Raw genomic sequence first — 24,234 nt, 5'->3', positions numbered from 1 at the left:
ATCAGCAAGGCCTCTACTCGGTCCACACAACCTTCTTCTGCTCATCTGCAACGGCCAGGCGGACACAGCCGAGCAGGGCATGCAGGTCGCTCCAGCTGTCAGGGGCCAGGCTGCTGTACAGACAGGGCACTTTATCCAGCTCACCCTCCTCTTGCCTGGCAGCTTCCAGGAGCTGGTCCTCTGTGGTGCCGAGCTGCTGCAGAGCCTTCCTGCCGGAGCCGGAGATGGGAGGGTGGCTCAGGGAGAGCCTTGCACCAGCCTCCCAGCACAGAGCCCCAGAAATCAGCCGCCAGCTTGGAATTCTAGGGGCCTGGATGGACCGATGATGCAACAGATGCCCCTAGACACAGACGGCCTGCTTCGAGGGGACCAGTGCCTTGTGAAGAAGATGTGACTGGGGCCCTAGATGACATTGCACTAACGGGGGTCGGGGGGGTGGGGCGGCGGATCTAGTTTACAACTTTGGTTCTCAAATTATAAAGGGGGCAGCAGGATATCTGGGCTTGTCCCAGCAATGGACCAAGTAGTGTTTTTCAGTCTCTGTCCTTACCTAACACAGATGGACTGTTAACTCTACCCCAGGAAACATGTGGCCTCAGCCGAGGTCAGTCAGGTTCTAGGGTCTCACCTGACTGTCCTCGGGGTTGCTCCCTGGGGGTGGGCTGCAGGACCTCTGTCCTGGATGTTTTAGGGGAACTGCCCTGTGACACTTCCAAGGCTGGCACGAGGTGAGATCCTGGAAACCCCATCACGGGCTCTGGATGTGGTCGCCATGGGCCTTATGGGGAGTTCTGGTGCCCATTCAAACCTCACCACCAGCCCCCAGGGGTGCACCTACTTGAATTTCTTTGCCACCTTCTCATTGATGGAGATGTGGATAATGATGGGGAAGATCTCCATCTTGTGCAGGACGCGGACACTGTCCAGCTGGACGTCCAGGAGGGCGTGGGTGTTCTGGGGGGAGAGGGGAGGGGAGTGAGCCTCAGCCTTAGAGGAAGCGAGCGGAGCCCACACCCAGGAGTGACGCTGAGAGAAGGGAGAGAAGGGTGAGAAGGGTACAGGCAAGACTGAAGTTTGTAAAGGAGGTGGGGAGAAGAATTCGGGAATGCCCTTTTGTATACAAGGGTGCTGGCTGTACAGTTTTAAAAGTTTCCATCCGTTTGATTTTTTGCCTGGGAAATCTAGAAATCATAGGCCATCGGGATTGAGGGAGACTGCGTGGAGCTCAAATCCTAGGAGTTGGATGGCTCCATCAACCTCTTTGGGGTTGTGAAGGATGGGGGGCCATTGTGCCTCTGACTCACAGCTGTTCCTGGCTGCTTTGTATCAACACAAAACTTTATAGTTCACAGTGAGCTTCTTTTCATATATTTGTTTGAGCCTTAAAACATGGAGTGTTATCTCCATTTTACTGATTTAGCAAATGTTTATTAAACATCTCCTGCGTTGAGGAAACAGGCTCAGGGGAGTTAAAAGTCCCGCCCGAGGGCTTCCCTGGGGGCGCAGTGGTTGAGAATCTGCCTGCCAATGCAGGAGACACAGGTTCGAGCCCTGGTCTGGGAAGATCCCACATGCCGCGGAGCAACTAAGCCCGTGTGCCAGAGCTACTGAGCCTGCGCGTCTGGAGCCTGTGCTCCGCAACAAGAGAGGCCACGATAGCGAGAGGCCCGCGCACCGCGATGAAGAGTGGACCCCACTCGCCGCAACTAGAGAAAGCGCTCGCGCAGAAACGAAGACCCAACACAGCCAAAAAAAAAAAAAAAAGAACTTTCAGTTTAAAGGAAAAAAAATGTTAAAAAAAAAAAAAAAAGTCCCGCCCGAGGTCACATGGACCCCAAATGGCAGAAACGGGGTTTGGTCTTTCCATGATGGAGCCAGAGACAAGCTGAGCACCAACCTGGGGTGTCCAGGGGGCCCTGGAGGTTGGCACTTCCTGCCTTCTCCCACTGCCGTCCCCTGGAGATGGAGTTCCTCGCAGCCCCCACCCCACCCCTTACCTTTCCCATGAGGGACTCGACTGCGCTGCAGGTGACACAGTAGCGACCACCAGACGCCTCCCTCTCCTGGATGATGTCCCCTCTCTGGCTGGAGGCATCGTACTCCTCCTGGCTCAAGTATGCTGAAGGTGACAGTTGATGGGGATGTCACCCACCCAGCTGCTCCCCCAGGAGCCCATGCTGAACACCCATGGGTCTGCCCCCACGGACCCCCACCAGCTCTGGGGCAAGTTCTTCCTAGGGTGTCCTCTTTATAAACCTGACCCTGCTCTTCCTGCTTGGAAGAGTGCATGCCCTGCACATTCACCCTAAACCACTGGACACAGCAGGTCCCTAGTCAGTGCCAGGATGTGGGTGGATGGATGGAAGGTTGGGTCGAGGGAAGAGTGGAGGGAAAGAAGGAAGGATGGACGAATGTAGATAAACCCTTCTCCCATCACTTCCCAAGCTCCGAACTTACATATGCAACTTCTTACGCCCAGAAATCCCTTCAATCCCTGAAATCAGTGGTTCTCAACCAGGAGCAATTTTACCCCCAAGGTACACTTGGCAATGTCTGGAGACATTTCTGACTGTCACAACTGCTGGGAAGGGGGTATGCTCCTGGCATCCAATGGGTTGAGGCCCAGGTATGTTGCTTATCTGTGATGCACAGGACAGCCCACAACAGAGGAGGATCCAGCCCTAAATGTCACGCCCAGGCTGAGAACTTCTGCCCTGTATAAACATGTTAAAACACAGCCTGACTTTTCCCTTCTTCCTGAATAGCACCCAGTCTCCCAAGTGAGAACTGCACGTGCTCTCCTGCTAGCCTCCACCCTCCAAAGCATCACCAGATCCTGCAGACAGCTGGCAGACAGCTCTTGGGGCTGCCCTCTTCTCCCTACTGTGGCTTTGCTGTACCACCTCTGGCCCAGCCCCTAGCCAAGCCCTTCTCCAGTCCGTCTTCTATTCTGCTTTGAAAACGGGCGTTCAAAGATCAGGCCTGATCGTGTCCCCTTGCCTACCACAGAACACGGCACGTCTGGGCACCCACTGCCTCCCCATGGTGCCGTCTGTGCCTCGGTGCCTTTGTACACTCTGCTCCCTCAGCCTGGACTTCCTGGTTCTGCTCACAAACTCCTGTCCTGTCTTGCCGTCAGGCTGCAGCCCCGCTTCCACCCCCTCCAAAGAATCCCTCTCTGGATCACTTGTGGAGCTAAGATGGGTCAGTCTGCCACGTCTTTAGGTGTCTGTCTCCAGAGGAGCAGAATAGACCCTGAGGGCCTCTTGGACTCTCTAACCCGCTGCACAGAGCCTAGCACACAGCAGGTGCTCACTGGAGGAACTGCGTGGGCCACACTTGCTTCTCTCTGTCCCCTCTGTGAACTCCAGGGGAGAAGGACAGGGCCCTATTCACTCTCAGCTTGTAGCCTAACTCTCTGAGGCAGCCACCGACCAGTGACGGGTGGATGGAAGAAAGCCAAGGAGCTAACTCCTGCTCTCCACTCTCCAACCAGCTGAGCCACCTTTCCTGCTGAGCAGGGCCACTGGGACCCAAGATTCCCACTGGCCAGTCCATCTCCATGGCTCTACGCTGAGTGGCTCTGGGCAGGTGGATGGAGCCCTTTGGTTGTATGACTCCAGTTAAGTACAAACCTGTCTGCCACCAGAGCTGCACTGGGTGGAATAACACCCCCCCCCAAATCCATGTTCATCTGAAACCTCAGAACATGACTTTATTTGGAAATAAGGTCTTTGCGGATGTGGTTAAGGTGAGGTCGCACTGGAGTAGGGTGGCCCTAAATCCCACGACTGGCTCCTTGTAAGAAAGTAATGTGAAGACAGAGGAACACACAGACAAGGAGGCAGAGATAGAAGTAATGCAGTCACAAGCCGCCAGCAGCCACCAGAGCAGGAAAAGGCAGGAAGGACTCCCCCCTGGAGCCTTTGGAGGAAGTGCAGCCTGCAAAGACATTTTGACTTCAGACTTCTGGCCTTCAGAACTGTGAGAGTACACATCTCTGCTGTTTTAAGGCCCCCCCCCCACTTTGTGGTCCTTTGTTTTGGCAGCCCCAGGACACTCCCCTGGTCGTGCCGCCCTCCTGAAAGCAGATACCTCACCTTGCCCCCTGACAGTCAGGTGGGACTCCCAGGAGACAGCGTACCTGCTGGGCATTTCTTATACCCTTGGAGGAGGCACAGCTTCTCCATCAGGATCTTCCCGACCACCCTGGGCACGAAGAGCACGGGCCGGGGCCGGCTGGGCCTGTGGCTCTGCACCAGGGTGTAGGGCACCAGGGTGAAGTAGCTCTCGGCCCAGAAGCACACGGTGGAGGGGTCTGTGGGAGGAAGGAGCCATGAGCGGGCCGGGCGCCAGGCTGCAGCAGCCCCCCACCCACAGGAAGGCCTGTGTCTGTTTTGCTCGCCACTGCAGCCCTGGCACCTGCAGTAACACAGGGCACGCTGGGCTCCCACACGATGCACCATGCCCTCCACACCTGCCCTGGCTGATTCCTTTGTACCTGTTGATTATTCCCTGTGCTTCTCTAGGATCAGCTTCATAGGCTGCAGTTTAAAACCTTTTCCTTGTTTGGCTCACAGGGAGGATAGAGAAACCACGTTCATCCTTGCAAACGATCTGGAAGGTTCCTGTGTCTTCTCCCTCAGCCTCAAGGGACACGTGATCCCAGTCCTTCCGTCCCTCCCTGGTCCCTGATCTCCTCTCCTGGTCATTCAGGTTATATTAGGCACTCAAAACACTTTTCAAGAAGAAAATAAACTCAAAACGATTTACCTTTCTCTAAATTCACTTCTGCTTATCTCATTGCACAGTTTTACCTGCTCAGGGGTCTGTGCTGTGCCGGCCTCTGTCACGGCCTCATGCCCACACCAGTCACTCAGCAGTTGTCTGAGGGTCCACTGGTTTGTGCAGTGTTGGGCATTTGGAGAGTGTTCAGACTTTAATATTCTAAAAGGACTGCTGTCCAGATGACTGTACCAGTGGCTTCGGACCGTCTTATTGGGGCAGGTTACAGAAGTAGGAGTGTCAGTTAAAGGACATTAAAGGTGTGTAGCTCAGCTGCTCTTCAGAAGGGCAGGTAGACATCAGTTATGGTTCTTAAAGACAGATTCTGGCCTAGATGAGTGGCATCACCCTGACCCAGCTCACCAACCACAGCAGCCTCCAAAGACCCTCCACCAGCTCCACCCTCCTCACCTTCTACCTGGCTTGGGTCCGACTGGCCCCCGTCAAAGGATGACCACAGAGGGCTGGCCTTGGTTCTGTCCATGCTGACGATGCGGACCAGCTTCTGGGCTCCCCCAGAAGGCTGCTGGACGAGGGAGAAGGGACGTCCCACGGGGCTGGGGGGCTGGCACCACACCCCCGCTGGCAAATCCAGGGTGGTCCCTGGACTCCCAGGCTGTGCCTGCTGAACAGCCAGCAGGCCCAGACCCCCTGCCAGGGGGTAGGTGACAGAGGGTGGCAGGAGAGGGTCCTCAGGCTGAGCCCCCCAGCCCCCTTCCCGAGCAGGGCATCCGTGGCAAGCAAGAGGGAAGAGTAGGGGCCCCCAGCCTAGCCCTGCCATGATCCAGGGGGCTGCCCTAGCGCCTTGCTCAGGGACAGCTGAGTGCTCTATGTCGGGAGAACCCAACAGTGCCTGGTCTCAGTGGGGAATAAGGATGAGGGGCAGATGGTAGGCAAATGGGGTGAGGGAGGGAGCAAGATGGAGGGATCATACATGACGTATCTGCACGCAGTAGAGGAGCTTGCAGGCTGGGTGGCACACAGACCCAGGTGAAGGTTTGGAGGGCCCGGGGGAGAGACACGCCGGGTCACCTCCCTCAGGTTAGCAGCCTACACTCTCCACCTGGGACCCTCAGCCAGTACCCACCTGTCTTCCAGCCCACGCCAGGTGGGGTTGGGACCCTCTGGGTGGAAGGAGGGGTTGATTGGGCCCCTCCCTCCAGATGATGTGAGCTGGGGGAGAGAGGCAGGGCCCACCTGAGTGGGTCCCCGCATCTAGGACCTGGGCTGACTGGTCCTCACCTTGCGGGCCATGGTGCTCCGATGAGCCATGTCCTGGATGAGGGCGATGAGCAGCTGCTGAGCCCTGCGCAGAGGAGGAAGGCCCCGGCCCAGCTGCAGGGAGGGCTGGACGGGAGAGGTGGGCCCCCTGCCCAGTGCTCTGGGAGACCCTCACTGCCCCCACTGCAGTTCTCCACCCCAGCAGCCATGATAGTCCCCTGGGGTTTTAAAAACCTGCAGAGCCTCAGCCCACCCCTGGAGACGCTAACTGAATTGTCCCAGGCGGGATCCGGGCGACACAGTGTGAGTGGGGTCGAGGCCACCGCTCCAGAACCTCGTCACTCCCAGTGTGGCCCGAGGACTTCAACCTGGCATCACCCAGGGAGGGGGTTGGAAATGCAGAGTCTCAGGCCTCTCTCTGCACCTGCTGAGTCTGATCTCCAGGTGACAGAATTTGCCATGAGGCTTGAGAGGAGCCGGATGAGACACCATGCTTTGTGCCCCGTGGTTGATCTAGAACATGGTTCTGAGCAGGGGTGCTGTTGCTCCCAGGGAGGGTGACCAGCTGTCCCACTTGGCCCAGGACTGAGGGGTTCCCCAGGACATGGGACTTTCTGTGCTAAAACCAAGGCAGTCCTGGACACACCAGCATGATGAGTCACCTATCCTCAGGGTGCACTGGCAATGTCTGGAGATTTTTGGTTGTCACAACTAGGGGGGCAGGGGCACTACCGGCCTCCAGCGGGTGGAGGCCAAGATGCTGCTCAACATCCTACAGTGCCCAGGAGGGTCGCCCACGACAAACAGTGAGCCAGCCCCAAATGTCAATAGTGCTGAGGATGAGGAACTGGTCCCAAATACTCTAGAATGCTCTAGGACTGAGGTCCATCCCGTTTCACAGAGAAATCCCATCCAAGCAGTGAACTTGGTGGGTAGCACGTTGGGGATTCCACTTCTTTGAGGTGCCCCACCCTGTATCCCTGGGCAGTAGAGGGAGCCTCAGGAAGGCTGTTCCTCCTGGGCAGGAGGGGGCCTCCTCACTAAGTGAGGCCAGGCAATGTCCCCCACCCCGGGGAGCTCCCCGGGCCCTCTCTGGGGTGTGGGAGCCCACAACAGCTGCTCACTGTGCATAGTTGGGGATGGTGCCCTGTTCGGTGCCCTTGGTGCTGTAGGGGCCAACACGGTGGGCGTGCCAGCAGCTGCCGCCCTGGAACAGGGTGTCTGTGACGTGCAGGATGTCGTTGCAGTGCACCTGCAGCTCTCCCTCTGCCCGCCTCTCCAGGGCAAGGTTGACCCGGATGTAGAAGGAGTCCCCCGACGTGGCCACTTTGGCCTTTAGGTCCTGGACCAGCTTCTTATAACCTGATCAAAGAGGACGTGAGGACAGGTAAGTCCAGGGCTGTGATCCCCCGCGAGAACAGTTCTGCCTGGGGGGCCTCAGCAGACTTGGGGCTCAGCCTGGCTCTGCAGTGGGCTGGGAGCACTGGCATCGGTGGCCTCTGGGGGAGGTAGGACAGGACAAGGGAGTGTGTACCCTCCATGTTGACCTTCACAGACAGACAGCAGAAGCCATTCACCCTCTGGAGAAGTCTGACGGCCCGATCCAGGGTCATGCCCTCCAGGACAGCCTTGGACAAGGGCTCTGTTGCCTCGTAATCCACCTGAGGGCAAATCATGAGGGTCACCTCTGTTGACCAGGGTTCTGCAGCTGTGATCTGAGTGCAGGCGTGTGCCCTGCAGGAGACCCACTCCTTCCCAGACACCCACCCACACCCATCAGAGTCCTGTGTCGGGACATCTTGGTGCAGCGCCTCCTGGTTACACACATTCCTGCCCCGGATCATGTATTGAGATCGCCACTGGGCGCTGAGTGCCTGCTCTCCAACATGCTCCATTCTAGAGCCTTCTGGAGCAGAGTCCTCAGCTTGGGACTATTGACATTTGGTGCTGTCCTGGGCCCTGCAGGATGTTTTGTGGCATCTCTGGCCTCCACCCACCAGATGCCAGGGCACCCCTCGCGCCACCCCTTCCCCAGCTGTGAAATCCGCAGGGCTCTCATCCATTCATTTATTCCCGGTGTTGTTTTGGTTTAGGAGAGTAGATATTTTTATAATGAGAAAAAAAAAATGAGATATGTTTTTAACGCTATTAGAACTGAATTGGCCCCATTTGGATATCAGGACTGTCTCATAAAGGGGATCCGTTGCTTTAAGCACAACATGAGCTGATAACTGAGAATCTCACGAGGACTGTTAGAAGTGTGACGAAGGGCTTTCATATTGGGTGGGCTGATGCTTACGTCAGGAGCTCTGTGTGTGATCATTCGAGACACATGAGAACTCAGCTCAGCACACAGACAGCGAGAGAGAAGCCATGGGGTCCGAGGGAGTCCTGACTGAGGGCTCAGCCCCTCCCTCTCCCTCTCAGCGCTTGCCTTCACACCCTACACACCCCTACCCTGGGAGGAATGGGTGACACCTGTTTCGAGAATTTCTTGCCATTCTTAAAGGGCCTGATGTTTAATAATTCTGCTTTTAGGCTACATCAAAGTCACCTCCCTGCCCATATGTTCACTTAATAATAATTAGGTTGTACATTTATGTTTTTTGCAGTTTAATGAATATTTTACAGAAAAAAAAATTTTTAGATGCCCCCAATGGTTAAAACGGTGAATCTTATTGTGTGTATTTTAACGCATACACACAAAGTGACGATAAGATCATTACAGTAAAAAAAGAAAAAAAGCCCCACATCAGAATCTTATGTAGCCTTTATCAGAAGATCCCTGGGTCAAGACTGCCGCATCCCCAAAGCCCTCTCAACTGGTGCATAGTCCAGACTATAACAGCTCACAGGCTCACCCTCCAGAGTTCAAGGATGTCAAGGTGGAGAAGGGTGCAGGGTTTTGATGAGAATCACCAGGACTCTCCTCTAAACAAGTGTGACGCTCTGCTTTACATCAGCCCAAGAAGGAGTGCGGGCCTATCCAATAATACATCTTTGTCAAGTTGAATCTGTGGCTGCCTGGGTTACCTGTCCTTCCCACTGACCCCACCCCTGAGAGGATCCTGGGGTCTCGAGGGGTTGGTGCCACACTCACCATCATAATCTGGGTGCCGGGGCACAACGCCATCTCGTCTGCCGCGGAGCCCGGGGTGACCCGATGAATGTAGATGCCCGTGAGGTTCCCGCCAATAACGCTTATCTGCTCCAGCAGCGCGTCCCCCTGGAAGGCCAGCACCGTGACCTGGCCCAGGATCTTGCGGGCTGGCCTCCGCCTCACCGGGACACTGCTGCAGAAAGGGAGGGGACAGAGCTCATGCATCCTAGAGCAAGAGGTCGGGCCAGGCCATCTCCCCATCTGCCCCCTCTAGTCCCATCGCTCTGGAATTCTTCCTCCCCGGCCTCAGAAAGGCTGATAGTGAGGACCCAGTCCTCACTCTGCTCTGCCACCTGCTGGCCCTGGCCCCCGCCCTCTGCTCACCTGGCGGAGAGGTGGAGGCCCCCGGAAGACAGCTGCAGGCTGTTCTCGGACTCAGGGAGGTCTAGGAGGAAGCCACGGGCTTAGGCCTACGAGCCAGCCTACCCCTCAATGTCATCACCCTTCTGAAGGAGCTTTGGCTCACCCGTGCAACCTCAGTGCCGCCACCACAGGCACCCCCTACCTGTTCTGTCTTTTGCTGAGGCTGAACCTTCTCTTGCCCCTCCCTCCCTTGATGCCTAGAACCTTGATTCACCTCCCCTAAAATAGGAGTAGCTGGTGGAGAGCTGCATCTGCCAGAGTTTAACCTACATTGTGTCCTTTTGTGATCTTTGAATGAGTTGCTAGCATTTTACAAGGTAGGGAATCTGGAATCTGGATTTCTGGCTTCACCTGAGAAATCAAATCTGGCATAACCCTGGGTGTGTATTTCTGTGTGGCAGCCATCGCTGGCACTGGCCATCGGCTGCCTCCTGTCTCCCCAGGCCACGCTGCTGCCCAGCTGGCCATGGCAGGCCTCTGAGTTGGCAATCTCCTAGGACTAGATGTCCCCAGAGTCTCTCCAAGGCCTGTATTTTATATGTGTCCTGTGAGGCAGATGGCACACCTCTCCCAGCCCAGGTGAGGCTGCCCTTCTCACCTCCTGAGCCGCTCACAAGAACCAGAGGGCCAACAGAGAGCTAAGAGTTGCCGGCTGCAGGCAGCCTGTGCCCAGCTCACAGGCAAACAGCCACTTGTGCTTACATTCAAAGCCAAGTGAAATTATACACTCCTGATGTATTTGAGGTCAATTCCACTAAAGTTATATGAACCAGGACATTATGCGGAATAATGACAAAAGGAAAAAAAAAAAAAGAGCAATGACTCTTCCTGTTCGTGCTCTTACATCCCGGTTGATTATACCTGGGGTGGATCCTCTCAGCTGATCACCAGTATAAATAAACATGGCAATGAATTTGCAAAAGGCAAGGTTTCTGGTCATGTGACCCACAGAAAGCCTGGGGCCGGCTGTCCTGAAGGTGCCGCTAGGCAGAACAGCGTGGGGTACGCGCGCCCCTTGGTGGCCGCAGGATGAAATCTAGAGGGTGCTAAGCACCTACTGTGTGCAAGGCCCAAGGCTGGAGGCAGACGTGCAGTGGTGGCGAAGTAAGGAGGCTGCCCGTGAGGGGCCTGTGCCTTGAGAAGGAGGGAGGACCAGTTAAGTGACAAATATGAGGAATAAGCCACAGGAGAAATGGGAATGTCTCAGGTGCCAACACCCAGGAGAAATGTTCCTAGCAGTTGCCTCGGCCAGGAACAGTGAGGATGGAAGCCTGTTGCCCTCTGATATCACTGGGAGGCCCAAGTGTCCATGGGTTGGAGCAGGGAGGGACAGAGAGATGAGGTGTGTGTCTGGAGCTGTCTGAACATTTATGCCGAGCTGGATGTGGAGGTGAATGCAACTCCCTTAGGCTCCAGGTGAAAACAAAAGGACGCCCAGTAAGCACAGCACATCTGGACATTGGTTTGAACTGCCAGCTAGTCTGGATTTTCCCAGAGGCCCAGGGCAGGGCAGTAGTCAAGTTCACTCCTCTCTGCCCATCCCCTGGACAGAAACTGGGGTGTCTCATCTGCCTCCCTGAAGATCCCTGTCTTCACTTCCCTGCCTGGCTCTGCCAGCCCAGCCCAGGGGTGGCGGGGTGGCTGCAGAGGTTGGGGGGTATGCTCACCTGCCCTGTCTACAATCTCATAATCCAAATCTGCATCACCCTTCTTAGCACCCAGGGAGCCTCCCTGGTCCACCTCCAGGGTTTTGGGGCAGCCACTGAAAAGCATAAGAAGAAGATGGAAGCCAATGTCCCAGTGAGCTGCCAGGGACTGGAGTCATCCAATCCCTTTACCAGTCCCTCTCTACCTGAAAGACGAGGGGTCTTCCCAGAAGTCCTCTGCGGCCCGCTTGTACAGGGACTGCTGGCTGGGAGGCACAGGGCTGCTGGAGTGGAAGCTATCCACCAGCTCTCGGCTGGACCTGGCGCTCAGGTCAGACCAGAGCTGAGACTGGAGGAGGACGGGGCAGAAGTCACCACGGGGCTCTCAGGGGGACCCCTGGGACAACTCTCCTGCTGCCATACTGTGTAAAGAGTATAATGATGATAAACCACAGCCTCCCACTGACAGGGCAGAGGAGGCAAGAGGGAATGGAGGGAGGAGCAAAGAGCCAGGCCACATTAATTGAGCACCTACTATGTGCTGGGCACTCTATAACCTACTTTCTATATTTTATATTGCTTAGTTCTTATGATAAATCTATACAGTGGGTAGCGTTGTCCCACTTTACATATAAAGCAACTGAGCCCCAGAGAGGCCAAATTACTGGCTACTGAGGGTCACGTGCTGACAGGGTGTAAACATGCAAGATGCAGAGTGTGGCATTGGAGGATGCAGGTGAAACGTGTAGATCCAGGTGTAGCCCCTCGGTTCACCTAATAAGCATTTCTGTAGCATCTACTATGTGCCAGACCCTCTTCTGTCCCGATAGACGAGGGTGCACCTGGTCTGGCCCCAGCAGTGGCAGAGGCACTGGCATACCTCAGAGGAGCTGCCGTCGCTGTCGTCCCACGGGCAGAGGGCAAACATGCGCACCAGCTGCTGCTTCCTCTTCGGACAGGGCTCCCTGGCTCCCGCCTCCTGCTTGGGCTGCCAAAGACCCAGATAGGCTGGTTAATTCAGGGAATGTCCTTTGGTTGCTCTTGGGGTTCTACCAAGTCCCAACCCCTGTTTCCAGCCTCCCAAGTGGTTTCCTTTCATTGGCTTCAAGGCAAAACATTTATGTCCCCTCCTCCCAGCCTGGGACACCCAGCACTGAGGGAGCTGGCCACCAAGGGGACATGCAGCAACCGGCTTGGTGACTGCATTTTATTCCTTTTGGATAATATCTGTTATTCTTTCCTGGTTATACAAATAATATATACTATATGTATAATATATCTAAACATACTCCACAAAGAATATTGGTGGGGAGGAACAGGCTGATTAGAGAAGAAAATAAAATTGACCCGTCCTCCCACACTCAGCGATAGAAGAGCTAGCAGTTTGCTATCTGTCCATCAGTCTTTTTTCTATACATATGTATATTTTTTGAACATGTTTGATGTGGTAAGTGGGTAGGAAGGAAGGGCTAGGGCCCCTGCATAGGGAGAGGAGGGTCTGGTTGTGCCTTCCCACCCAGGTCCCTGGGCACCTCTGAAGAGTCTCGCCCACCCACCAGGGTGCCTTGGAGCTGGAGCTGCCGGCAAGACCATAATCAGAGGTTTTACAGTAATTTTAGTTCTTTGAGAACATAGCTCCCTCTGTGTCTATCACTCAGCTCTCCGATAGTTGACTTTCAAGCATCCCAGGAAGGCATCATCCACCAGAGCAAGTGGCTGCCTGCACAGCTTCAAACGCTGCTTTCTTTCTTCATCAAACACCACACATTACAGACTCCAGAACCTTCCACTAAGCTACCCCTTCTACGACGTGCATAGTATTACCATAAAAGGAAATGTAGAAGGAGACTCAACCTGCCCAGCTGGGTACCTTCAACCTCTGACCACATGGTCTGCTCACGGGAGCCAGCGTGGTGTATGGAGCTGAATCCGGTGGTGCCAGCAGGGCCCGTGCGGCCGGCTCGGTCCCACCCCGAGCACACCCTGCATTCCCCTCCCCCCCCCCCCCCCCCCGCCCCACCCGAGCAGCAGCAGAGCTCACCCCTGGCAGCGACTCGGCCTGCGCTTGTAGCCGCTGGACCTGCTGGCGCAGTTCGCAGACCTGGTCTGTCAGCTCAAACACCTTCCTGCGGAGTGCGTCCTTCTCTGCCAGGTTCTGAGACATCTCCAGCTGGGATCCATCCCTCGCCGAGTAGGCCTGCGAGCCGAGATAGAACGGACCGATGCCCAGAGGATAAAGAGGCTGTGCCGCCACCACGCAGAAGTCCAGCTAGAGAAAGCCCCCCCATTTCTGGCCTGCGGTTATCCTGGACTTCCCCGCTGCGCACCATACACAGCTCATTCTGCAGCTTACCTCCATTTACAGTTCACGTAAATGTGTGTAGTTTTAGTAACACCCAATAGGTGGGGTGCACACAAACACCCCCTGCTAGAAATGAAAGGAGGGAGGACGCTGTACAGCAGGCATGGCAGGAGATGACAGTCGAGGGGAGTCAAGAAACCTCCCAGGGACCAGGAGAGAGACCCCGAGTCTGGAACCTGCTGCCATCAAGGGCGGTGACCTGGCCGGCCAGCCCTCGGCCACACCCAGAGGGGCGGGGCCTTCCTGAGCCTCCCGACCTCCCGAGACTCCGCGGGGGGCAGCACCTTCTGTTCTCCGAGCCCCTCAGCCTGGCACCCAGGCCGGCCTCTTGCCTCTCCCGGGTACCTGGTCCCGCTCCTTCTGCAGCTCGACCACGTGGCTCTGCAGGACGTTCATCTTCTCCTTGTAGATTTCACAGTCCACCTTGGTTTTCTGGAACTGGAGCAGGGTCTGCTCCTTCTCTTCCCAGTACTGGACAGAGGGGGACAAACATGGCCCACGAAGGTCAGCGGCTGTGAGGGTGGGGCTGAGGATGGGTGGCGGCGGAGCCTCGGGGAGAGGGAGGGAGGTGGTTCTGGAGGGGAAATAAGGTGAATTCACGCTCATTTCTTAAGTGCTAGATTCCAGGTGCATCTACAGAGTTGCTGTGTTGATTATATTTTAATTTGGTCATCAAAATGTGCATGGGTGCTGCATGTCTATCTGTGTTTTGTTTATTCCATGTCCCAAATGCATAAATATTTTCCCTCTACCTGCCTCATTCTCTTCCACCGTCTCCTTTCTCTCACCCTCCCCTTGCCTTTTATAGCAACTAAAGAAATCCCTGGCTCTCACCCTGGGGCCCCTACGCACTTGAAATCACTCTGTGTTTTAATCACTTGTTTGCCTGACATGTTTTCTCCCCACCCCGCAAAGTAGACGTGACCTCTAGTCTTTGACTGTGAGTTGGTGCCCACTCTAGTTTTGACAAAGGAATCAATGAACAGGCCCATGCGTTCGTTAGGCAAAGCTGGTTTTAAGCTCAGCGTGGATTAAAGAATCTGCTTCCTCACCCAGGCAGCCCGGCCCCTAAACACGGCCCAGAAGGGTCACCTGCTTTCGCTGTCTCTCAGCGGCCATGGCCTGCTCCCTCAGAGAGTGGATGCGGTTCACCAGCTCCTGCCTGCTCTCCAGGGCCTCGTCCAGGTTCTGCTCCAGAATGTCCTTCTCCGCCTGGTGCAAAGAGAGGTCAGCCCAGGGACCCTGACCTCCCCAGAGGCCTGCCCCTGGGGAAGCATCCCCATCATCTCGTCCCAAGGGTAGGAGGCAGGAGGCTTCAAGGATGGTGTGTGGATGGATTTAGCCTTATTACTGCACATCAGGCAGGAAAAAAGGCAAGGTCAGCAATCAAAATGGAGAACATGCATTTCAGCTCCAAGTGTGCATGGCTAGGAAACAGTACAGGAAGCTGAAAGCCTCTGAGGGTAGCATAGCACCTCCACCGTTTAGGCAGCTTCAGGCTGCTCCTTCAACAAATCCACAAGCAGAGCTTCCAGGAGGGGGAACACCAAAGGGTGGGTCATTCTCTCCTCACGCTCACTTTTATGAGCGGTGGCACAGTTCAGGCCGTGGGATGGCAGTGCCAGGCGGCGGCCTGCCCCACACCCCATCTATTGAACGTCTATTGAAGGACTAGTTCAAAAAATAGATATCTATTGATTGAAAGGGATTGGAGAGGAGAGTCAGAGGGCTTGCATAATTCCAGGGCTTTGGCGTCACTAACTTCTCTGCATCCTACCATTCCCCACTCCCTCATGCCTGCATGGGCAGGACGGCAGAATATTTTGCAGGCAGAAACGTTGCCCTCCTCGCACAACCTTAAGCTGATCCCATCATTTATAATCAGCCTCATCTATTCCAAACAACAGGGCAGCAGCAAACCAGCTGAGTAAGATTTTCGAATATGTGTGCAACAGCTATCAATTCTGCTAACATTTGGGGGCTGGGAAGAGCAGGAAGGAGGGATGTGAGAAGGAGCGGTGGAGATGAGTCACTAGGTTTCATCTCACCCAGGCCTTAGCCACACCTCAATAGAACCACTTGTCCGAAATCCCACAGTCTGGAGGCCACAGGCCAAGGTCAAGGACACTCCCCGCTGGCCACCAGGGAAGGAAGCTGAACCTTGGGGGGACCAGGGCAGGAAGCTGACCCTTGGAGGCACCAGGACCCACCAGGCTGAAGGTCAGGGAGCGGAGCCTCTCATTCTCCTCCTTCAGGCGGCTCAGCTCCTCGTCTCCAGGCTCCAGGTCATTCGTCATCTTCAGGGACCGCTCTCGAAATTCCCGCTCACAGGAAGAAGACATCTTCTCTCGCTGCAGCTCTTGCTTCATCAGATACAGCTGCCAGGATGGAGATCAAGGGGGAGAATGTAACTGCTGTTTCTCCACTAGACCAGGAGGCAGCTGTGGTTCTCAACCTTTCTCCTTAAGGATGTTGCTGTTCATACTCAAAGAGGTCCCTCTCCCGAGATTTCAAAATCCATTAAAGGATTTTACTTAATGAATAGTTCCAGTCCGTGCGGGACGGGAAGGCATTTTAGCTTTATTTTATAGATGAGGTGTAGGGGTTAAATCACTGGGCTGGGGTCCCCAGGAACAGAACAAGGAGCTCTGGCCACCAGCTCTTGGATCTGACAGCCAGCACAGCCGGGAATGAATGTCCAGTAAGCCTCCTCCAGCATGGCCCTGCTTCTCTGCCTTTCCACAATCTGCTAAACATATCAGATGAAGGGAAATTGGATTCATGAAAATCAGTAAGTAAAAAAGAGGAAAGTCAAGTCAAATAGAGCAGAGATGCCTGGGAATACAGGACCCGGTCTATTCAGACACACTTGAACTCTGTGTGCTAATCTGAGCCACCTCCCACCCAGTGGGCTGCATGTCCAGGGCTATGAGCTCTGTAAACGACCTGGCCAGGTCCTGCTGGCCTCGGTCCTGCTGGGTAGTGGTCCAAGAGAAACTTGTACCTTGAGCTGATGGGCCTGGCCTCTCCCCATCTCGGGTGTGGTATCCCTGGGAAGAGGGGAGTTTCCCTGTAAGGCAAACCCAGGAGGTCTGGATGTCAGGGTGGAGTTCAGCACTCACTCCAGGGTTGGGGTCAAGCAGAGAAGGAAGAACATTTGGGCTTGGACTTTTTCCCTCTGACATCTAGTTAGCAAACTTTCCATAAGCAATTACCAAGTTCCTGCTATGGGCTAATAACTAGGTTAGGCATATCATATTCTCCAGATTCAAAAAGTAAAATTAAATCATTAAGATCTGGAAGGAGGAGACCTAAAACTGAAAGTAAACCAAACAAATGAACCTAATTATATTTCAAGCTAATACCGTAACCACATGAAGGGAGAGAGAGAAGGGGGTGAGGCAGAGGCAGAGAAAGAGAAGATGGAGGGCAGCCACAATAACTTACGAACACAGTATTTAACTACAGACCCTCAGCCTTGGGCAGGGTTGCGTGGTGGCAGGGAGAGAATTACAAATCCTAGTCTAGTCCACTGCACTGGTATGGGCAAAGCAATTCTGAATCTATTTCAGATGTATTACAGGACTGAGCAAGAGAGGAATGTGTTAAAGTGGGAGCTAGGGTTCTCACTGAGGAAAGGGCACACAGTATGGAGTGGGGCACAGCAAGAAGAAACCCTGGAGGATCTACTGGAATTAGAGGTTTGGGTGTGAACTCATGATTTCTAAAACATGTGCATGTATGTGTATATGCATACTTGCGTGCATATGTGCCTGTGCATATTTGTATGTGTATGTATACTTGTGTATCTACGTGCACGTTTCCTAGCCCTGTCCACTGAAAGGGCCGAGAAGCAAAGACACCCCAGTAGCAATGAGCACACTGGATCTTGGTCTCTAAAAGGAACTGGGGCTCCTTGGAGAAATGGCTGACCCTGGAGCTGAGGCAGGGTGGGTACAAGATGATCCTGGAATATCTTGTGATGATGCAAAGAAAGTCAGTGCTAAGAAAATGCGGGGGCATGTCCCAGGACGCAGAGCAGATTGATGGGGCTCCCACAGCCAAATCTAGGACGCTTTGAGCTCCAAACTCGCTTAGGACAATAATATGTTATAGATCACTGGAAATAGGAATCCACACGTCTATGCCAATAACAGATGCATAAGTGGGGAAAAGGAAAGGCTCCTTCTCACAGTCAGGATGCCGAGGGTAAACTGGTCACTGGAGAAAACACTGGAGATGGGGCTCATCATTCTGCAGCCACTAGAGTAAAGACACGCTCGAGCAAGAATCCCTGGTGAGGCTAAGTCCAGAGGGAAGTGTCGACAAGGAGCAGGGGTGCTTGCTGGCCTCAAAACGCCTCCCCCTGACCCCTGGATTGCTTACTAACTGCAGGGAGTAATAGTGTGACTGCCGATTTTGGTACAATACCTGATCCTGATCTGGATCCTGGACTGGAGGGAAAATGCCATCAACGATGTAATTTAGGTCAACTGATAAAACTGGAACACGTACAGTAGATTAGATTAAAGGATTGTATCAATGTAATTTTATGAAGTTGATAACTGTACTACGGTTATATAAGAGAATATCTTATTTTTAGGAAATAGTCTCTGAAATGTTTAGGGGTAAAGGGCCATGATGTACGCAACTCAAGTGGTTCAGGAAAAAGCATGTGTATGTGTGGAGAGAGAGCGACAGAGAGAGAGAGCGCAAGTGATGAAGTAAGGGTATGTGGGAGTCCTTTGTATTTTTATGTGTATATTTTTGGGCAAATTAGAAATTTTTTCTAAATAAAGTTTAAAAAACTAAAATCAAACAATGCCATAGTTAAAAGCAAAAGCAAATGCGAAAATGACAAGGAATGAATATCCTCCATAAAGAACTCTTGTAGGTCAATAAGAAGATGATTATCCCCAACAGAAAAATGAGTGAAAGACTGCTGGGGTCTAAGGGGGCCTAGATAACAACACTCCTTTTCTTCCACCTGAATCCAGGACCAGATGAGAAAGACAAAGTAGGGGCCCATAGAGGTCCACTGTCCCCATGGTTACTGACACTGCCGGAGGGGAGTGGGGCCTGGGTGGGTCCACCACTCCCAGAATAGCCAGATGGGCCCCCAGACATAGGCAGGCGGGGTCCCCATGGTGGGCACTTCGCAGACCAGGCAGTTACAGGGCAGGGTGGACTCGAGGCCACATAGCCTATGCAAGGGGGCGCTGGTGGAGGAGAAAGGTCAGCTTCCTGCAGGGGCGTCGCAGGGAGTGGGGATGGGAGTTCCAGGAGATGGACCAGCGAGTGCAGAGGCACGGGGTGGGGAGCAGCAGGTCAGGATGGGCACCCCGGGCGGCATCCCCGATACCTCCTCTTGCAGGCCGCGGCAGCGCGTGGCCGCCAGATCCTTCTCCTGCAGCGCGTTGCTGTAGTGCAGCGAGAGACTCAGCATCTCATCCTTCAGTTTCAGCACCTCGTGGAAGTGGGCACTGACCTCGCGCTTCATGCGGCCGTGGTCAGCCTCCAGCTGGCGCAAGCCCTCGGCACGGGCCTCGGCCTGGCCCAGGTGCTCCTGCAGCTGCTGGCACTGCCGCAGCAGTGCCTCCTTCTGCCCCTTCTCCTGGCTCAGCTCCTCCTGCAGGCTGCCGATGGCCCTGGCCAGGCACTCGGTCAGCTTGGACGTCTCCATGAGCCCTGTGGGACAGGGCAGTGGGCCCAGGGGCTCCTCATCCAACAGGGTCTTGCTTCCTGTGCCCAGACTCTCAAGCAGGACCCCCCCCGCCCCAACCCTAATCTGTTGGGCGCCTTAAACGCTTCCAGGGTCAACAGGACTGAATATTTTGGTGAAATAAATAGCGTGACAGGCGATTCTGGTACAAGGACTACCCATTCTTGGCTTCCCTGTGGGACCCTGCTGTTCAGACCCAACTTCCCCCCAGTCAGCTGAGCCACGCTCGACGCTCATTCTCATGTCATCCTAAGGAAGACATAGCAAAGAATCTGTATAACAGAACTCTGAATCACATAAATATTGCCTGTGATGCCAAACAGGCAGAAACGTTTTCCTAGCCACGGTTTTGAGTGATGTTGCCTGCTCCTTTGAATACCTAAATCTTTCAGCAACTCCTCCAGAGAAGCCTAAAATTACTCAATTAATAAACATGGCCTCATCTCCCACCCAGCCGGTGTAAACTTTTACTTAGCAGCTCCTCTCCTTTTCCCCTCTGGCGGCCCCTCCTGAGAGCCAGAGCCAGGTGGGACAGGGTGCGACTGGGCTCCCCTCCACCTCAAGCACCAAGTAAAGGTTTTCTAGGAAATGACACACTTCCTCTTTGCCTGCACCTCTCAAATGCAGATTCCACGACCTGTGAGGGTTCTTCTCTTGGTGTTGGATAGTTAGGGACAAACCTTTTCGTTTAGAACCCAAGGTCATGGGCTCCGCCTACCCACCCCCACTATGGTTAGTGTGTGTGTAAGGGGTCTCCTCACCCCCAGAGTGCGGGGTTGGGGGGGTGCAGAGCACAGGGACAGGAATGTCTGCCTGAAGGGAGCAGGGAATGTCTGGAACGGCCTGCAGTCAAGGCGGGACACCCCCTCACCCCGGGTTACATCAAAGACCCAGCTCTTACCACTGAAGTTTGTGAAGTCCACGCTGGGCTGTAGCCCAGTGACCAGGGTGTAGACGTCAGGGTTGTGGAATTTCAGGCTCTCCAGGAAGGCGATGGCCCCGTTCTTCCCTCGAGTCTTCAGCAAATCCAGCAAGTGCCCTTTGGAGAGAGAACAGTGTTAGCTGACCAGGTGCTAGGCGGGCTTCCCATGAGGGGAGCAGGGTGCAGGGAGGGGCATCCTTGCACATCTAGGGATCAGGAGGTCAAAGCAGTTTTCCAGGGGTCCCGGGGTGGGGCCCTCACTGCTCCATTTATTCCCATGATGGTGGTCAGTCTCGAGAAGGGCCAGGCTGATATTTATTGAGGAACTGCTACAACCCAAGTGCTAAGAGTTGGGGATAAAAGACTCAGGAGGATGATCTTTGCTCTCAAGACTTCCCAGGTTTGTTGGTGGACACATGCAGACACATGTATACAAAGCAGGTGGGAGGAAAGAAGCACAGAGCAGCGCCCCAGGGCCCGGGTCCCAGAGAAACTTGGGCCTTCCCAGCCCACCCAGATCCCATCACTCTCAGCTTGAATTAGTAGCTTGAATTCATTTCTCCTTTAATGGTCATAAGGCAACAGGCACAAATAGTGTCATATTGATAGCTACCACTTACTGCCTGCTTTCCATGGCCCAGGCTTTGAGATGAGTATCTGATAAATTGTAACCCATTCAATTCTCCTAACAACCTTATTTGATGAAACTATTAGCTTCCCTGTTTTTGAACGAATAAACACAGCTAACCAGACAATCAGAATCAGCTCCAAAGACATCTAGAGTGGGTTGAGTCATGGGTCCCAAAGTTATGTCCACTAGGAACCTACCAATGGGACCTTTTTTGGAAAAGGCTTTGCAGATGTAATTAAGGTAAGGATCTCAAGATGAGATCCTCCTGTGTTATCCAGGTGAGCCCTAAATCCAATCACAAGTGTCCTTATAAGAGACAGAAGAGGAGAAGATGCAAAGAAGAAAGCCACGTGAAAATAGAGGCAGAGATTGGAGTGATATGGCCACACACCAAGGATGCTGGGACCACCAGAAGCAGAAAGAGGCAAGAAATTTTCTCCCCTAGAGCCTTCAGAGGGAGCACAGCCCTGCTGACACCTTGATTTCAGACTTTTGGCCTCCAGACTGTGAGAGAGGACATTTCTGCTGTTTTAAGCCACCTGGTTTGTGATCATTTGTTGTGGCAGCTCTGGGACACTAATACAGTCCCCATGACTGGATCTCGGGTCCCCTTGGTGTTGTTCCTTAAAGTCCTGCACTCCCTGCCCTCACACGGGCCTTCCCGGTGCAACCTGCGCTGAGCTGGCTCTGCAGAAAGGGCCTGCTGGGGCCACGGTGGCCGGGATGCAGGTCCTCACCAACTCTCATGGCCGTGTTTGTGAACCTGGGGCTGTGCAGCACCTCCTCCTCGTCCAGCTGGTCCAGCACCTTTGCCTGGCGCAGGTAGGGGGTGAGGCGGCTGGGGCAGATGCTGCGCACGATCCTGCAGCGGTGGTCCTCCATCATCTCCCACAGCATCTCCTCGTCCAGGGCGGTCAGCGAGGAGTCCGTGCGGCACAGTTCTGCCATGGCTGGGCCTGAGCACCCTGGACGGGAAGGGCAGCCATGGAGGGCTGGGATCAGGGACACAGCTTCCTGTACACAGGACCTTTCCATCCAAACCCTCTTCCCCACGTCACCAGTAGGGAGGAAATGACCAATTCGGAGAGGGCATGACACCCGATTCGGCCCTAGTGTCCCGTGACCAGCAAGAGGACACCATCGATTCTTACTGTTGATATCAAGTCGACTCCTCTACCTGGGGCAGAACAAGAAGAACTGGGTTTCTTTTGGATTCAGGAGACTGGATGTGCCTCTAAAACTCAGGAAGCTGCCCCTGGCCTGGGGAATTGGTTTACCAAATGAGGGTGACATTAAAAACCAGATGGATCTAGAACGTGCATTCTTAACAGGAGTGACAGAGCTTCCAAGGGGTCAAAAATGGATTCTCGAGCAAAAATTCTTACTCTTCTGTGTATAAAGCACAGATGTGCATAAACAGATACACAGTGTACCTGTGATGTTAATATCTTATGAAAGGGTGACTAGGGAGGGAGTAGGCACAATCACGTCTCAGATACAAGACCTTCTGTTAAGAGGACCTCAGGGGGCCCCTTCCCAGCCTGCCAGCCACAGAACACAGCCCCCACCCCCGGCTTTGTAATGAGCCACCTCCACAACTTTGCCCCGCCTGAGCCCCTCCTCCTTCCAGCCCTGGCACAAGGTCATTAGCCCACTGATCCATCTAAATAACCCTAAGATGCTTTTAACCTGTAGCCTGTTTCAAGCATACTAAAGAAGTCCTGCAAATGATATAAAATATCCATGTACCTTCCATGCAGATTCAACCTGTCTTAACACTTTGCACCTGGCCTCCTTTTTAAGGAAGTGCAGTTCGTGACAGCCCAGTCCCGTTGTCTCCTGGTCCTGCCCCTCACTCTCTGCCCACAGGTAACTGCTGGGCCACGTGCTGTATATGAGTGTGTCTAAAACAATGCAGGGCCCCTCTGCATGATTCTTTGTGCCAACAGGAACCGCATAAACAGTGTGGTGCTGGGCATGGCCCTACACTCTGCCCGTTTTTGAGGTTTAGCAAATGGATACGTGCAGCTTGAGATATTTTTTAACTGAGTACTGGATTCAGTTATACTAAGAAACCACAGTTGGTGCTCCTGTGGGCAGGCATTAGGTCATTTCGCCTTTTTCTCCAACACACTGCCGCAGTGACCGTCCTTGTGCATTATCTTGGGCACAGCTGGGAGCATTTCTCTCAGACTCGTGAATTCCTATGATTTGGTTCTTTTCATCTGGAATGACAAGCTGGACTCGCTGGAGTCAAATACCTCTTGAAGAGGCCTGTACACGAAAAATGCTTGAAAACCAGAGAAAATCAACCCTTGTAAACTAAGAAAAAGAGGAGATGGTTGTTGGAGGTCCTGTCCCCATGAACAGCCCCCCACAATCCACGCGACGGGCCCAGTCTTTAGCAAGGACTCACCAAAAGCTGCTCACATTCGTTTTTGCAGGCACTCCTCACAGTGGGATGCGATCCCGTGTTCTCTCCGAGGCCAAGTGTGGTGCCGGCAGGACAGGGCTGGATGGGAAGAGCCCGAAAACCAGTGCTAAGATGATCTCATATCTATTTCAAGCCATGTGACTTGTACCAAAACTCAAAGATTGGGCACCAAAGACTAATGCAAGGAGGAAAAAAAAAAGCAAACTCTGATCCAGGAAATAATTCGACAGATCTTTGACCCTTACTGTTTATTCAGTAACTATAAAATCTTCCTTGGGGCTTGGAAGCAGGTTTCTAGAAGGAAACTGAACTTTGAACCCTGGAATACCAAGGAGAGTGGGCAGGTGCAATAGCTACCCAGTGTGTCTTGGTCACCATGGGGCCAGATTCACTGACACCCTTCCCCTAAGTCTTGTAGTCAGAGAGATGGATCTGCCGGCAGGGTTGTGGGTGGGACAGGGCCCAGGGGTCTCACTGGCTGAGGGAGGAGGCGGAGCAAGCTGAGGACAGGAGTTCTGTCCTAAGGCGGTTCATTCCTGGTTTCTTCAGGGAACAGTCGATGGATGCTCATGAATCAGGGCTTTATAGGCTGAATTGTGTCCCCTTAAAAGATATGCTGAAGTCCTCACCCCCAGTACCTGTGAATGTGACTTTATTTGGAAATAGGATCATTGCAGATGTGATCAAGATAAGGTCATTAGGGTGGGGCCTTGAATCCCATATGACTAGTGACCTTATAAGAAGAGAAGAGGCCCAGAGACAGACACACAGGGAGAAGCCATGTGACAACCGAGTCAGAGATCGGAACGATGCTCATAGAAGCCAAGGGATGCCAAGGATTGCCAGCAACACCCAAGGCTCGGAGAAGGGCAGGGAACAGATTCTCCACTACAGCTTCAGAGGGAGACTGGACCTGCTGGCACCTGGATTTTGGATTTCTAGCTTTCAGAACTGAAGGCAAATAAATTTCTGTTGTGGTAATGTATTA

The 24,234-nt window shown here is 53.8% G+C and overlaps 1 protein-coding gene across 1 annotated transcript; it reads right to left on the bottom strand.

Moving 5' to 3' along the window:
* Positions 1 to 13: 13 nt before the first annotated feature.
* CARD14 (caspase recruitment domain family member 14) lies at positions 14 to 23,380 on the bottom strand. Its single transcript, XM_068531151.1, has 21 exons — positions 23,229 to 23,380; positions 21,550 to 21,777; positions 20,161 to 20,298; positions 18,900 to 19,225; positions 15,748 to 15,915; positions 14,630 to 14,749; positions 13,883 to 14,008; positions 13,208 to 13,372; positions 12,056 to 12,157; positions 11,382 to 11,524; positions 11,197 to 11,291; positions 9,491 to 9,551; positions 9,107 to 9,299; positions 7,541 to 7,667; positions 7,131 to 7,368; positions 6,028 to 6,091; positions 5,188 to 5,311; positions 4,145 to 4,318; positions 1,998 to 2,119; positions 839 to 954; positions 14 to 209 (listed from the first exon to the last, which is right to left on the bottom strand). Exons 2-21 carry the CDS (start codon positions 21,758 to 21,760, stop codon positions 14 to 16), a joined length of 3,009 nt encoding a protein of 1,002 aa, XP_068387252.1. The 5' UTR covers positions 21,761 to 21,777; positions 23,229 to 23,380.
* Between the last annotated feature and the right edge of the window lie 854 nt (positions 23,381 to 24,234).

Source organism: Eschrichtius robustus, chromosome 20, assembly GCF_028021215.1.
Source record: "Eschrichtius robustus isolate mEscRob2 chromosome 20, mEscRob2.pri, whole genome shotgun sequence".
Lineage (NCBI taxonomy): Eukaryota > Metazoa > Chordata > Mammalia > Artiodactyla > Eschrichtiidae > Eschrichtius > Eschrichtius robustus.
Note: the sequence above shows the minus strand (reverse complement) of the source record. Positions and strands in the feature narration are given on the sequence as shown.

What these genes read in the sequence shown, in the direction of transcription:
- CARD14 (XM_068531151.1), bottom strand. Translation starts at nt 21,760, where the DNA reads ATGGCAGAACTGTGCCGCACGGACTCCTCGCTGACCGCCCTGGACGAG. An exon ending in CCAGGTAGAAGGTGAGGAGG is followed by an intron (nt 4,319 to 5,187) that starts GTGGAGCTGGTG and finishes TTCCTCCCACAG; the next exon opens with ACCCCTCCACCGTGTGCTTC. An exon ending in GTATAAGAAATGCCCAGCAG is followed by an intron (nt 2,120 to 4,144) that starts GTACGCTGTCTC and finishes TGTCACCTTCAG; the next exon opens with CATACTTGAGCCAGGAGGAG.